General features: G+C 42.1%; 1 protein-coding gene across 1 annotated transcript; it reads left to right on the top strand.

The window, feature by feature from the left end:
* The first annotated feature begins 3,801 nt into the window (after positions 1 to 3,801).
* Positions 3,802 to 14,203, top strand: LOC311499020 (methylmalonate-semialdehyde/malonate-semialdehyde dehydrogenase [acylating], mitochondrial-like). The gene is made up of 12 exons (XM_084559840.1): positions 3,802 to 3,931; positions 4,272 to 4,313; positions 8,212 to 8,286; positions 8,708 to 8,869; positions 8,949 to 9,027; positions 9,930 to 10,232; positions 10,509 to 10,630; positions 10,925 to 11,114; positions 11,226 to 11,407; positions 12,092 to 12,271; positions 12,974 to 13,072; positions 13,213 to 14,203. Exons 1-12 carry the CDS (start codon positions 3,893 to 3,895, stop codon positions 13,315 to 13,317), a joined length of 1,578 nt encoding a protein of 525 aa, XP_084415966.1. The 5' UTR covers positions 3,802 to 3,892; the 3' UTR covers positions 13,318 to 14,203.
* Positions 14,204 to 14,440: the final 237 nt, after the last annotated feature.

The following is a 14,440-nucleotide window of genomic DNA, read 5'->3' on the forward strand; positions in this document are numbered from 1 at the left end:
GCACAGAAATGCAGCCAAGTGTGTATTAGAAATAAAATCGCTATCTGACGGCGATCCTCGCGATTGAGGAGATTTTTTTGACCTTGCGGTGCAGGTCCTGGGCTGGTGGGTTATCCAGCCACAACCCCTGTCACAAGAGAAAAATCTGAGCCCATTCAGATGGGTCCTGGGAGAACTACTTCAAGTCAATATTTTTGCCTCTTGAAAGACAGCTTCCCTCCCCCTTGAATAGTTCAGAGGGTGCAATTCACAGCAATTGCAGCCTATAAATCATTGAATTTACCTTGCAGATGGAACATCAAGCCGAGTCAGAGGAGGGTGGGATTGAGCTGATTTCCTACCAGGAGTGATGAGAGCATACTGAGAGCGGCTTGATTAAAAAATGGGACCGACGGTGCCTCTTGGAGATAATTCAGGTGTCCCGAAACACGCGTCTCGACTCCTATAACATGTGACGGCCTGCGAAACCGGCGATGCCCTTCAAGAAATCCATAACCAGCAGAGAAAGGACGACTCCTCTGCGATCCTTTTTCACGCCAGTGAAATGTTTGCAAGACGTCCCCTTTTGTTAGAAATAAAAATGGCAAACCTGAAGGGTCCCGGTGTGGCTTGGACTCTGCAGCTGTGCGATCGCATCTACTGCGCATCCGCCTGTATGCACCTCCAGAAGAGAAAACGCCTTTGTAGCGACGGGCTGCTTTAATATCTACAGCGCTGCCGAGTGACTGGTGCTGTGCTGAATCCGGCCAGATGTTCGCATCGCTTTTACGGGGTTTTGCCGGCGACACAAGGCTCAGTGTGAGTTAATCCAGATTGACTGAAAGGTTGCTGCCATAATATATCCCCCCCTCCTGCCCCCGGACCACTGTCAGCCACCGACCCGGCTCCATTTCTGACCAGAGGTGCTGTGCTCGGAATGGTAATCGGTGCGCTCTGAGTTGCACAGAGACCATTTGTGTGCATAGACAGATGCAGTGCCTCCCAGCCTATCTCACAGGCAGGCATCATAATTTATTCATGTAGATTGAACTCCACTGCAAGAAAATGCAGTAGACCTATAATAATCTCTGAGAATTCAATTCAATTAGAGACAAAGGGAAGGTTAGATTTAACGGGATGAGAAGGAGTTAGGCAACAACTCAAACAAGGCTGATATAGAAAATCCATGCCTTGGATAAAAACCTTTGCTGTTCAGTACATCAGGTCTGGGTGAAGCCAAATATAGCAGCCTATAGCAGAGCTTTTCTGCATGTATTGCATAGATTATTGGCAAGAAAGTGTTGAGTTGGCTAAAACAGAAAGGCCTGACTCCCTGTGGGTCTGCTTGGCACCGGACCCATCACTATCTGATGCAATAATCTTACGGCCTTTTGTGCAAGTTGGCAAAGTATGTGCACAACTCTGTTACAGTACAGGAGTGCAGTATTGCACATGGGGTATTTTTTTCTATTCTTAGGAACACTGACCTGTGCTCCTTCTGGGCCTCCTGGCACCTGGAAATAGGTGTTTGTTGTCATCCACAGAACTGCCCCGAGGATTTCTCCACCAGATCAATAGCTCCATGCAGTTACAACACATCCACTTGAGATCAATATGAAAAGCCTAAGTGGTTAAAGCCTTCATAGTTATCCAGAACTGAGCAAGAGCTCTTCGAATTGTTGATCATAGCACTTGTGTCGGCACAAACTGATGTACATGTATGAACGAGTGTTTGCGCTCAGTCTTTGACGATTCACTCTCTTTGTAGATTTACAGCTATTAATTTCAGATAAGTTTCAGAATGAACACGTGTTGGCAGCCAGCAGAAAGCCTAGTGGAATAAATGATTGGAAAAAATATATATATACTAGGATTTTGCTGGTGGGAAGTGTTAATGCCAAAGCCTGCATGTGACCCACTGTGAGTGTCTCAGCGGAGTCATCACGAGCTGACAGTTGGTGATACTAAATGACACTGACATGCCTTGGCTTTTGTTGCGCTCCTTTACTGCTGAAATTTACATCGCCTCTCAGAGACGCACGTCATCCAGGAAGCGCTGGTAGGTGAGGCTATCCGCCCGCTCACCGGTCCGGCACTTTTGCTCCAGGAACAGGGCCACGCTGTCCCGCCGAGGGTCAGCGATGCTGCGACTCCACAGGGTCTCGGTGATTCCCAGCAGCTCGCGCACACAAGCAGAGATGACCTGCAGGGGAGAGCAGCAGGGTTGAGCCCTTTGATAAAGCAGGATGTATTATCTAACTTTATCTAATTAGGTAGTGGGAGTATCTAATCTGTAAAGGAGCTCTTGCTTCGTTGGAGGAAAGTTTTTGCAGCGTTACACTCCCATAAACAAATGTATCAAAGGGATTTTAGATTAAAGCAAAAACAAATACAGACTAAATCATTACTGAGTTTTTCTCTCTCAAGATCCTTCGTTATTAGTTTTACAGTCACCATGAGTTGAGTTTGATGCTTCACAGTAAAGCAGAGTTGAAAACATAAAGGCTGTTTTAGCCTATTTACTTGTAACTTCAGGAGCGAATAAGAAAAACAGTCACTGCAACGGTAAACAGCAAAATAATACACGTGATTGAGCTGATCTTAGGAGTGTGCTGGCAGTGATGCTCGGTTACAGCACAACTTTAATAGGGTGTCATACTGTTCAAAGAGAAAGTACAAATGCTGAACAGGATGTAGTATAAAGGCATCGGTTTTCTGGTGAATACAGTCCATTAAGAGACTTGCAGTACAACTGAAGACACAAATTACTGTTATTATTTGTTGTTGCGCCTTTTATGTATCACTCAATCAGTTAATGTGCCTCCCATGAACTGCCAAAACAACTGATAATTACCTTCACAGATTACCGCAGTTGGACCAAAGTGATGCCTTAAGTGATGTGCGGCAAAATGTGTTGTATTTTTCAGACTAGCCACTCAAAGAGCTATTAAATCAATTGTCAGACTGTAAATAAATTAAAGCAACTTCATCACGCAGTCTTTTCAAACGTACTTGATAGGTAAACAGGCCTCCAAAAATAAATTGGCCACTTCAAAAAGTACAGTTTCTGTCTCTTCTTAATACCTGCATGTCTTTAAAGTCTGTGATCCCCAGCCTTGGCAGGTAGATGCAATTTACATAAATAAGCTTCCTTCCAGTGATGCAGTTCTCGGTGAAACATGCCTGCAACAGAGATAAATAATCAAGTCAGGAAGTGAAATGTGATCTTGAAGGCTGAGACATTTATCAGTGTTATATCCTGGCTGTTTTCAGTCTTAACCTACTTTGTATTGCGGAAATCCTAAAGAGTCAATCCATCTTGCAACATCATAACAATCCCAGTGTAGGAACTCCATGTTGCCTGAAAGCGTGTTGCCATAGAAACAGTTACCCGCCACAACACGTTACCATGTATTTCCACGGCAAATGTATAAACTCTGCATTAAAAAAAAAAAAAAAAAAAAAAAAAAAAAGTTTCCGCAAGTGCAAATGGCAAGTTGTGGAGTTTTTTAACATCGAAATGAGCGAAATGTTTTCTTTAAATTGTCAATCAAGCGACGAGACAGCTTAGGTTTGTGTTGCTCGCAGCAGCCAATCAGCATCTAGTAATTTAGGGCGGCTGGCGTTTCGCGCTGAATGATTGGTTATTGGAAGAGGATTGCCCCGCCTACACTTGACGGACACAGTGAATGAACTGACGCGCAGCTTTCGTAGATCAACAAATCATCTGCTTCTCTGCTCGTTGGGGAAATCCCCGCCGCTGTTTGTTGTAAATCTGATAAAAGCGCAGCGTCGCATCCCGTCGCTCTGTCCTCTTGGAGCATTCCTGATAGCTGAAGTTTTCTGCACCACTGACGTTTTGTGGGTCGGTTGAAGGGCTTCGGAGCTGGTAAAAGGCACTCGACACTCCACAATGGCAGCAATTCTCCTCCGTTCCCTTGTAAACAATAAGGTAATGTCGATTCGTGCTTGCCTTTTGCAGAACTGTTGGTTTTTCCTTGATGCTTATGCAACTCAAAACGGCTAACAACGTGAGCTGTTAGCTAACAAAGTCACTGCTTACACACACACACGTTGCACACCGCCCACTCCTCCTTTTGCACACATTTAATATTTAGTGGTAGTTTAAGTTTAGGGTAAGGTAGGGAAGGTATCCCATTGTTTGCATTCTGTGAACAGGAATAACATGTCAGTGGAGCATGCCCACGTGGCTCATTCATTAGATACTGTTTGGACCATGAGTTAAACATGAATTTAAGACGATTAATACTCTGGTGTTTCATTTCTTGCAGGCCCCCCTTCAGCTGGGTCGCATGTGCTACTCCTCCTCGGTGGTAAGAGATCAACTTGTGACTGACTGCTTGATAAGTTAATTGTTAAGACCCCTACACTACCCCATAATGACAAATCAGTAGCCTACCTTGTTCTTAGACAAGAATTAGTTTTATAAAAATAAATATAAGACGCTTGCATAATTCACTTTGATGTGCCTTGAAACTCCAAATTTATGTTCCGATTGCTTTGGAAAGTCTTTTTAATAATAATAATAATAATAATGCATTTTATTTAAAGGCGCCTTTCTTGGCACTCAAGGACACCGTACATACATTCATAAGAAGAAATGTATTGCTGAATGTATTTTGACCTATAAATATTTGCCATCAGACATGGGGACGTGGGGAAAGCAAAATACTGCCTACTGCCAATACTGATACAGGTACTTATGTACAAAAGATTAATGTATTCTGGAAATATAAAGTAGGCGGTACCCAATTAATTAAAGTGTTGTTGCTTTTGAGAAATGCAAAAAATATCTTGTTATATGCTATAATGAAGCTCACCTTTCATCTTCTACAGTCAACTGAAGGACTTCAAATTGTTCAGTTTTAGCACATTACAAGCGCAATCAAATTTAAGGCAAAGTTCCTTGAGACTGATTAACGCACACGCGTTCTTTTATTATGACCTCAGCCTAAAACATCGTTTGGGAAATCGGGAAGTGATCAAAGGAGCAGTAATGTGGTGGAAAACAAGCAGAATCTGAAGTGCGGTCGTAGTGAATACTTTTACCCTGTGGAGGGCAGTTAAACGAAGTATACTGTGGTGGCCCTGAAGGTCAAAACACGACGACATTTCACAAAACACGATGACATTTCAGATTACGGAAAGGGTAGGGACAACATTTCCTGTTTCTGATAGGACAGAACCCGATAGTGTAACGTTATTTCCTGTTTCTACTCCGCTGTGTCTGTTCACGAGTTTTAAAACACGTTGGAAAGAATGGAGGACGAGATGGAATTAATAGAGGAATATTTTGAAAAAGGACATACATATAATGTCATTCTTGATATGCCATTATGACATTGACATGTCCCTCGGAACCCTGAAAGCATGGTTGAAGGAGTTGGGAATGAGGAGACGGGGCAACTATGTCCTCATCGGGCGTCCCCTCGGCCTCTTTAAATAATGCCAATGTCTTTCTGCAAGACATGAAGAAATTTGGCAACGACTGATACATCTTTCCACGATGTGGACAGTACTTGTTTGTTTGTTGTCTGCTTTCAAAGCGCATCACGGTGTCTACACTTCCGCGTAGCTGACTATTCACAAAGCGTCATTTCTTGAATCTTTGAATGAAGAACCCATTTCAACTTGTACCCAAATGATACTATTCATCACAGAAGTTCAGATTCATTCCATGTAATTAGATAATAAGGCGTATAAATTTTTTACTACATTTTGTCATTAATTAGCCTACATACGATTTAACTTTAATAACCTATCCAAGGTTCAAGGTTCTTTATTTGGACATTTGTGCATAAACCAACAGTCCAGGCACATTGGAATTCTTGATTGTACTTGCAAGTGCAGCGGTTTTATCACATAACATGAACATGTAAACTGTGTATAAAAATACCCCAAGCATCGCGCAGATGCTAACCACGGCTAAAGGTTTCTTGGAGCATAATGTAAATGGGAATTTACATTGTTATGTTTTTATAGGTCTATATGTGCAGAAACTCTCTGCTCTCTGCTTATTTACGACATATAAATAAACTGGAAAGCAGTGCTGCCATGCTAATGATTAGCATCCAATTAGCGTCTGCTCTCGAGTCTCTGTTGAGCTCCTTTCTCAAAAATAACTGATAACGACGTCTCTCAACCAAAAATCTGACTAAATTCATTATAATATTCCATATACTCAGTGGCTCAGCTCCAGTAGGGAGCAATTTATATTTTAGTAAGCTTGCTATTGCTTTTTTTTTTTTTTTCTTTCCTTGTTTTGTAATTTTAGTGATATTTAGTTTTTGGTCGTATTACTGCCCTTTACAAGAGAAAACCATTAATGACGAGCATCTTTCAAGCACCTGGGCCACAGTTTAATGAATTTCCTTTTGTTGTTTGGATAAGACCTTTTTCAGTAAACATTGCGTGCGTCAACGTATTCCATGCAACTTGACGTCATCAGTGATGTCAGCTAGCTTTAAACCATTGACAGCCTTACTCATTACCTGTGTGTCATCTGATACATCTATAAACCATGTAAATGCGCAGGAAAAACTGTTTGACTGTCCTGTGTGTCTGTACACGGCGCTATATGCTAGATCTTATTTATAGCTTTAACGGCATATGCAGCCTCTGAAATACACTTGCTAAAGTAGAAGAAGAGAGGAATTGACATGAGTTGCTGTTTTATCTGGGATGTCATGTTATTCAATTTAGAATGAAAATGCCAGTGATATAAATGATGAAATAAATAAATAAATGCCATAATGAATATTTAAATGAGCCAGTCTGTCAGCTGTCAGACAGAACAAATGAAACGGAGTCAGTCAGCGCTGGCTGCTATTAATAGGACATTCAGCAGGGTAAAGTTTGCTGCCGGTTGAATAAATCATTTACTGTAAAAAGGATGCACAAGTGTCCTGACTGACAAAGATTGCTGGCTGTGAAACTGACATTTCAGCATTACAGGCTTTGGAAAATAATAATACAACTTAGACATGTTTATTGAATTGTCGTGAGGTGATTCCAGTGACAAACTCACTTTAAACTGCACTCAGAAGTTGTAGCCTTGATCTTTACTTAGCTATTTATTGCAGTGTTGGTTTGTTGTTAAACCTGTTATATCTGTTCTGTGGTTTTAAGAATGTGGGAAACTGCTTGAACATCAACACACCAACTGAATCCTGGATGAACATTACCACAATCGGTGATGAACGTTGCCATAGTTACACACTTTCTCTCAATGCATGGATATTGCTTGCCACTGCCAAAGGACTCAGTCAGTATATTTACATGCACACTAATATTCCACTATTATTCCAGATATAACAATACTCTAAATTGGATCCTGGGCATTTGAACAGCTTACTTGGTTGGGATATTCTGAATTAGGCCTTTTTCCAAATGTAACTAACAAGGTTTCCCAAAAGCAAAGCCCATATTTGTGGTCGGAACACACTTGCTTTAAACATTACAAAAGGCTTGGATACCAACAGATTTCTAGATGTGCGCTAAAGTTGAAACACCGGCTTTTGCAGGCCGTAGGAAAGAAAGGGAGACGTTGGTATGTTCAAACGGTATTATTTATGGGGTATTCATTTCATTATCCAAGTAAACTTTTTTTTGGAATTCGAGCAAAAACCGAACTGTTTTCGTGAATGTAAACGTAGCCATCGATTGAAGTCTGTGTCGCCCATCGAGAGTGAACTCAGTGGCTCGTGCTTTTATTTATACAGCTGCAGGAAAAATGAAAGTATTTCCTGTCAACTGGGTATTATTTAGACTAGATCCTCATGGCAACAGCTTTACTTTTGTGCTCCCCTCTGATGATAAAATACAAAGTTTTGATATTGATCTTTTAATGCTGGATTCAATCTTAGCGGAGAAGCGTTGGGATGGGAAACGTCAATATTTCAGCAACGATCCGCAACACTACAGCAAACAGTTTTTACATGAAATTCATACGTATTTGTATCTCTTTTGGTTCCTCTGTACACTGCAACAAAGCGTTATCCATCTATCATTGATTAGCAGTTTTCCTTTTTAGTAGATTGTTCAGTCAGTATCGCAATCAGGCAAACCTGCTTAGAATCAGTAGGAGTTATGTGATGATGCTTTAAAAAGACGCTGTGCATGTGGTGATGATTGATACATGTCCTCAGTGAACTTAGTAGTGATGTAATCAGGCCGGATGAGATTAAACCATATGCTTCTGTGATCCTCTAGCCCACCACCAAGCTGTTCATCGACGGCAAGTTTGTTGAGTCCAACACATCCGAATGGCTTGACATTCACAACCCGGTAAGTGTTCATCGATGACCTATACCCAGCCGGCTGGACAGAGGTTGGTGTAACACGATCTGGCTGCAAATAACCGGTGTAATTTAGCAGCAGTTTCTCGTGACAGTGGCAAGGGGAAATACGTCTTGATATGCCAATTGCTAATAGCCCAATTTGTACAGTGAGACAGCCCTTCATGTTTTATATCCTCTGAAAGTCCAGCCTGGTCGAGCACAAGCTCTCTAACATGGCAGTGATGGGTGATTATAGCGTGCGGATATTTCCATCTACTTTGATCACATAAAAGCTAAAACCCGTAAAGGGTTGAAAACAAATATTCAGTTATTAATATTGATGAAATAATGTACACGCAGTAATACGAAGTAATGGCTTCCCCTGCTCTCAGTCAACTTGTCTGTATGGACTGTTTGTTTCTCCTCAGGCCACTAATGAAGTGGTGGGACGTGTTCCCAAAGCCACTCAGGAGGAGATGCTGGCAGCGGTGGACTCCTGCTCCAGAGCCTTCCACTCCTGGTCCGAGACCTCCATCCTCAGCAGGCAGCAGGTCTTCCTGCGCTACCAGCAGCTCATCAAGGACAACATTGTAAGGAAGCCGATCACAAGCCGGTCACTGTTAATGACTGATCTTGTTCTGATCCCTGTTTATCCCTCTAATATTTCAGAAAGAGCTGGCTAAAATAATCACCCTGGAGCAGGGGAAAACGCTCGCCGATGCAGAGGGCGATGTATTTAGAGGACTGCGTAAGTAACGCTTTGGCTTGACTTCTAGTTGCGCTGTTGGTTTTTAATATCCTGATTGGATTAGAGTGCCCCTGACTGTATAGCAGAGAAAAGATCCCCATGTTTGAAACTGTTGCTCATGCCATAGCATCCTAATCCTAATCCTGCCATAACTTGTGGATGTTGATGCCTGCATGAAAGTTTGATAGGTCTGTTATTTGTGTAACCAGACATTCCTTGCAAAAGTAAATTTGACTTTTAAATTTAGCACTCTTTTAGCCACATTGGCATATCAAGATGTAAAGTGGCGTCTGAAGTATTCCTGTGGCATTAAAGTATTCAGTCCTAATGCTACTACCTCCTATGTATCTCCATAGGTTATTTTTTTCTGCCCTGTTTAAAGCACTTTGCAGTCTTCTCGTTGCATTCAGCATAAAGATAATTATGCAGTTCCTCTGACACTTGTTGAAAAATTAAAAGCTGCGTGCTCTCTCAAATAGAAGATTGTATTAATATACGATTATATTTTGGTTGTTATTACAAGAAGGAGCTGGCAAAGAATTTTCACTTTTAGTGGCTGGTACCGATCCCAGTTCGAGGGTGCCCAAATTATTCTGGCTTGCTAACTTTTCCATTATCAGCTGAAAGACAGGCGACGTCTGCAGGTGTGCTGCCAGCTTTACTGATTTCCTACAGTGCTGGGATTAATGGTGCTTGAAGTTGTCAAAAAGTTTTACAACCGTTTACTTATAATAAAACCAGAGGGGTTTGAGGCTGCAGTGCAAATTTGCTAATGCACTGTAATTTAGACACTATATCATCTCATTATATTTTACTGTTACGTTTCAGGGATGCATCTTTTGCAGATATGTTTATCACTGTGTGTTTTCATTGGCTTAATCGTTTTTGTCTTCACCCCTCAGAGGTGGTGGAGCACGCCTGCAGCATCACGTCGCTCATGCTGGGGGAAACCTTACCCTCCATCACCAAGGACATGGACACTTACACGTACCGCCTGCCCATCGGTGTGTGCGCTGGCATCGCCCCTTTCAACTTCCCTGCCATGATCCCTCTGTGGATGTTCCCCATCGGGATGGTGTGCGGCAACACCTACCTCATGAAGCCCTCTGAGCGCGTCCCGGGCTGCACCATGCTTCTGGCCAAATTGCTCCAGGATTCCGGGGCGCCAGACGGTACAATCAACATCATCCACGGCCAACACGCAGGTAAGTGTGTGACTCCCTGTTTATTCAAAGCACACATTATCTATGTGTGATAAACAATGGGGAAATGTCTAAAACACAAATCGTGTGCCCACTGGAACTGTGTAGATAGACAATTTCCATCATTTGTGCTGCCTATGTCTAGAAGTGAGTTGCAGGCATTTAGAGCAGGTTTCAGTCTCTGTATCAGCCTTGCTCTTATATCATGCCTTGAGGGGGTGGCACATAGAGAAAGAAAGGATTTACATGTTTGTTTGTTTTTTTTATTTGTTTGTGTAGCGGTGAACTTCATCTGTGACCATCCAGCCATTAAAGCAATCAGCTTTGTGGGATCCAACCAGGCTGGAGAGTACATCTACGAACGAGGCTCCAAGAACGGCAAGAGAGTGCAATCCAACATGGTATTATAACAGAACAAATGTACTGCATTTACATGTGGGAACTTACATGTAAGTGCACTTACATGTGGGAACTCAGTATTTTCTATAATAACCCACATATTGAAAATGTGTTCGTATTGTTATAATGAAAATATATGGTGCGGAGTACTTGCAGCCGTTGTTGCCAAGACAGCGGTTCAGTGCTGAGCTGTCGATCAGTGACAAATATGATTAGCACTGTGCCTCCTCCGTTTGATGTCCTGCAGTCTATTGGAGAAATCCTACAGAGGCATGTCCTACATTTTTTATGTTTAGGGTGCCAAGAACCATGGTGTGGTGATGCCTGATGCCAACAAAGAGAACACCATCAACCAGCTGGTGGGTGCTGCCTTCGGAGCAGCTGGCCAGCGCTGCATGGCTCTCTCCACTGCTATTTTTGTCGGGGAGTCCCGCGAGTGGCTCCCAGAGCTGGTGGAACGCTCCAAATCTCTACGCGTTAACGCAGGTGACTCCTTTTGCTACTGTGTCAACATAAAATGTTTTTGATAAACATTTCAATTGGTATCATTTCTTAGGCATTTTAATATTAAATGTGACATGAAATTTTGTCCTTAAGGCGATCAGCCCGGTGCAGATGTGGGTCCCCTGATCTCTCCTGAAGCCAAGGCCAGGGTAGAGTCACTGATCCAGAGTGGGGTGGATGAAGGCGCCAAGCTGCTACTGGATGGGAGAAGTGTTAATGTCAAGGGATATGAAAACGGCAATTTTGTAGGACCCACCATCTTAGGCAATGTTACGGTGAGCTAAGACTTTTAATTTGTGTGGAACACATACCCACTCTTTTTCAGATATACGTGAGACCGTTTTTAAAGTCTTTTGATCAAATAAATGTACAATTTTCTTCCAGAGCTCAGTGTCCTTCAAGGGGGCTCCAAATAGAAAGGATATTAACTTGTTTTCTGCAGGGCTTTTTTCATAGGTGAAGTAATTATCAATTAATTATATTCAGTCAATTTGGTGTCTTGGTTGGAGCTTTTTGTAATTTAAATCTCATATTCAGCATGCTGCATTTCCTTGGCTACTTGACTGTGTCCACAGAAGTTTATAATTGTCCACTTGCTAAGCACATTTTAGCAATTAAGACCAAAAATGTTACGTTCCAGAGAAATTTATGAACTTGCTAATTTCCTTCTGCACACTTATCTACAGACATAGACAACACTCCCAACCTATAAATCCATCAGCTAATGGCATGCTGCCTTCTCAGGGTGACATTCTCCCCTGTGTTGAGTGTTAGACATTGTGCTTCTTAAAGTAGAAAGTATTACAAAATGCATTGATAGCACTTTTTCTTTGTCTTCTCTAACACAAAGCTACTGGTACTTTGTGTCCTGTTGACAATATCCAAAACTAAAACTCCTGGAGGAATCATTAAGTGATGGAGGTAACTCTGCTCCAATCACACTGTGCTGTTCCTTCCAGCCGGACATGACGTGTTACCGGGAGGAGATCTTCGGACCGGTGCTCGTTGTCCTGGAGGCCGAGAGTCTTGACGAAGCCATTTCTTTAATCAACGGAAACCCTTACGGCAACGGCACCGCCATCTTTACCACCAACGGAGCCACAGCACGCAAATACACACATGAGGTGGACGTCGGCCAGGTGAGAAATGTTTACGGAAAACATTTTTGGTCTGTTGAAGATGTGACTTTCAAACCGGGTACATCCTGACTCATCACCTTTCGGTGCTGTTTGATGCTCAGCGAGTCACCTGTGAGAGATTTTGATTTGAGGTTTATGTGGGAAGTGCACTGTTTTAGAAAGATCAATCGGAAAGACAGGGTTCATGTGATGCTGGAATATTTATTGAAGTGAAGTCAGTGGTACGTTGCCAACCTGGAATTGTGTCCGATATTACCTGCAAATACATAGCAGGCATTGGTCAATCCCAGAACTTGTGCCTTAACGTGGCAGAAGCCATATTGTGGATGATGGTTGGTGATAATAGAAAGCTGGTCCTTTTTGTTTTCTCAGGACCTCCATAATCCAACCAAGAACAACAGTGTGGGTGAAACAAAGGGAGAAACGAGTGCACAGTCTTTGCTAGAAGATCAATAAAATTTAAAAAAAATAAATAAATCCTTCCAGAGCTGTAAATCCTAGTAGGAGACTCTAGAAAGAACATACATTCTTAATCCAGCTAAGATTTATATTTATCCAAGATTTTGCAATTTTTAACAGTAATTCAGAGGTTTATTTTATATATGTGTGTATTAATTGTCTGTAACATGTAAGTATATTGATCCTGACTTCTAAACATCAGTCAGTAATAATAATAATAATAATGTGTATATGTTTGTACAGATTGGCGTGAATGTACCCATCCCTGTCCCCCTTCCCATGTTCTCCTTCACTGGCTCCAGAGGTTCATTCAGAGGAGATACCAACTTCTATGGCAAGCAGGTAAATAAAAGTACTGTGATGACTTGGATCTCAGGATACTCTGAGTCATGAGGGGGGAAAAAAAACAAAAAAAAACTGCAGACACTTTCACTATTTTGAAAGGGGGTTTGCTGACGCATCTTTTATCTCTTCACCACCAGGGCATCCAGTTCTACACTCAGATCAAGACTGTGACATCTCAGTGGAAGGCTGAGGATGCCACACTGACGAGCCCGGCTGTTACCATGCCAACCATGGGACGCTAAGCTGAACTCGCAGTGCATCCATCATAACCTTCAGTGACTTCTTACATGCCTTACAAGAAGACAACTAAGGGGCGATTGGGGGAGAAACGGTTACGTTTCTGCTGAGAAATATACACACTGGGATTTATTAGTTGGGAGTTGTTTGAACTGTGAACATCTTGGACTCTTCTGCTGCACAAACACAATTTACGCCTCCTATAGAGCCGACAAACATAACCGGGAGTATTTCCGTGACTGTTGCTGTGAGTCTCTTCATTGGTTTGTTGTACTTAGTACATGTTCTCTCCTGCTCATTTCCTGTACAGACAAAGGGGAGATTACAGGTTAATCGCGATCAGTCAATCGCTTCCATAATCCATAGAGTGCTCTGGCATCGCATTTTTTTTTTTTAAACCTATAGGAGAAACAAAAAGCATCAGGGATTCTGCCGCTGAGCAGTGACGGTAAATGTCTTCCATCAGTATCCCCTGTGGTTCATTAGCCTGGTCCATTTATCACAGGACTGGAGTTGATGTGATTGGAACAAATGTTACATCGGAACATGGACACAGGCCTCATGTTACTCCATTAAAACTGAAATGGTGTTCACCGGTCATTGTTGGAATTAGTCTGTCACAGAGGTTCACAGTTTTGTATGTTACGGTACTATTAAAGTAATACTTCTATGGCAGTTAAATTGCAGTGTTTCATGTGTCATCATAAATATGCTGATATTTTTTAAGCATTAGGATGTAGTTACATGTGTGGTTGATATTTTCATCCAAGATTTTGAGATACTAAAAAGACCGTCCCTCTTAACTCCTGGTACATATGAACACTACGTCAAGAGTATGTGAGTGTACTTTACTATTTGAATAAAGATGCTGTGGATTTTGTTGAAACAGTTCGGAATTGTTGTGCAATCTGTTGTGCATTTTACATACAGGCATAGAAGACGTTTCTCTAAAACGGTGCCTGAACTCTTCAGATAAAAAGTATGGTAGTGTGTTTGAACTTCCCATAATTTTGCAGCTGAAAGGATCTCATTGTTTTGGCCACCCGTGAAATGTACACATTAGAGATACTTGTTCCGCTGGTGGTTCTCTTATGGACAGCCCATCCTGTCGTGTTGCGGGTTGTTCTT

The sequence above is a fragment of the Chelon labrosus genome (assembly GCF_963514085.1).
Source record: "Chelon labrosus genome assembly, chromosome: 14".
Lineage (NCBI taxonomy): Eukaryota > Metazoa > Chordata > Actinopteri > Mugiliformes > Mugilidae > Chelon > Chelon labrosus.

Excerpts from the sequence above, each read along its gene's own strand:
- LOC311499020 (XM_084559840.1), top strand. The coding sequence starts at position 3,893 with ATGGCAGCAATTCTCCTCCGTTCCCTTGTAAACAATAAG. Across the intron at positions 11,115-11,225 it reads ATCTCTACGCGTTAACGCAG|GCGATCAGCCCGGTGCAGAT; the intron begins GTGACTCCTTTT and ends TTTGTCCTTAAG. Across the intron at positions 12,272-12,973 it reads ATGAGGTGGACGTCGGCCAG|ATTGGCGTGAATGTACCCAT; the intron begins GTGAGAAATGTT and ends ATGTTTGTACAG.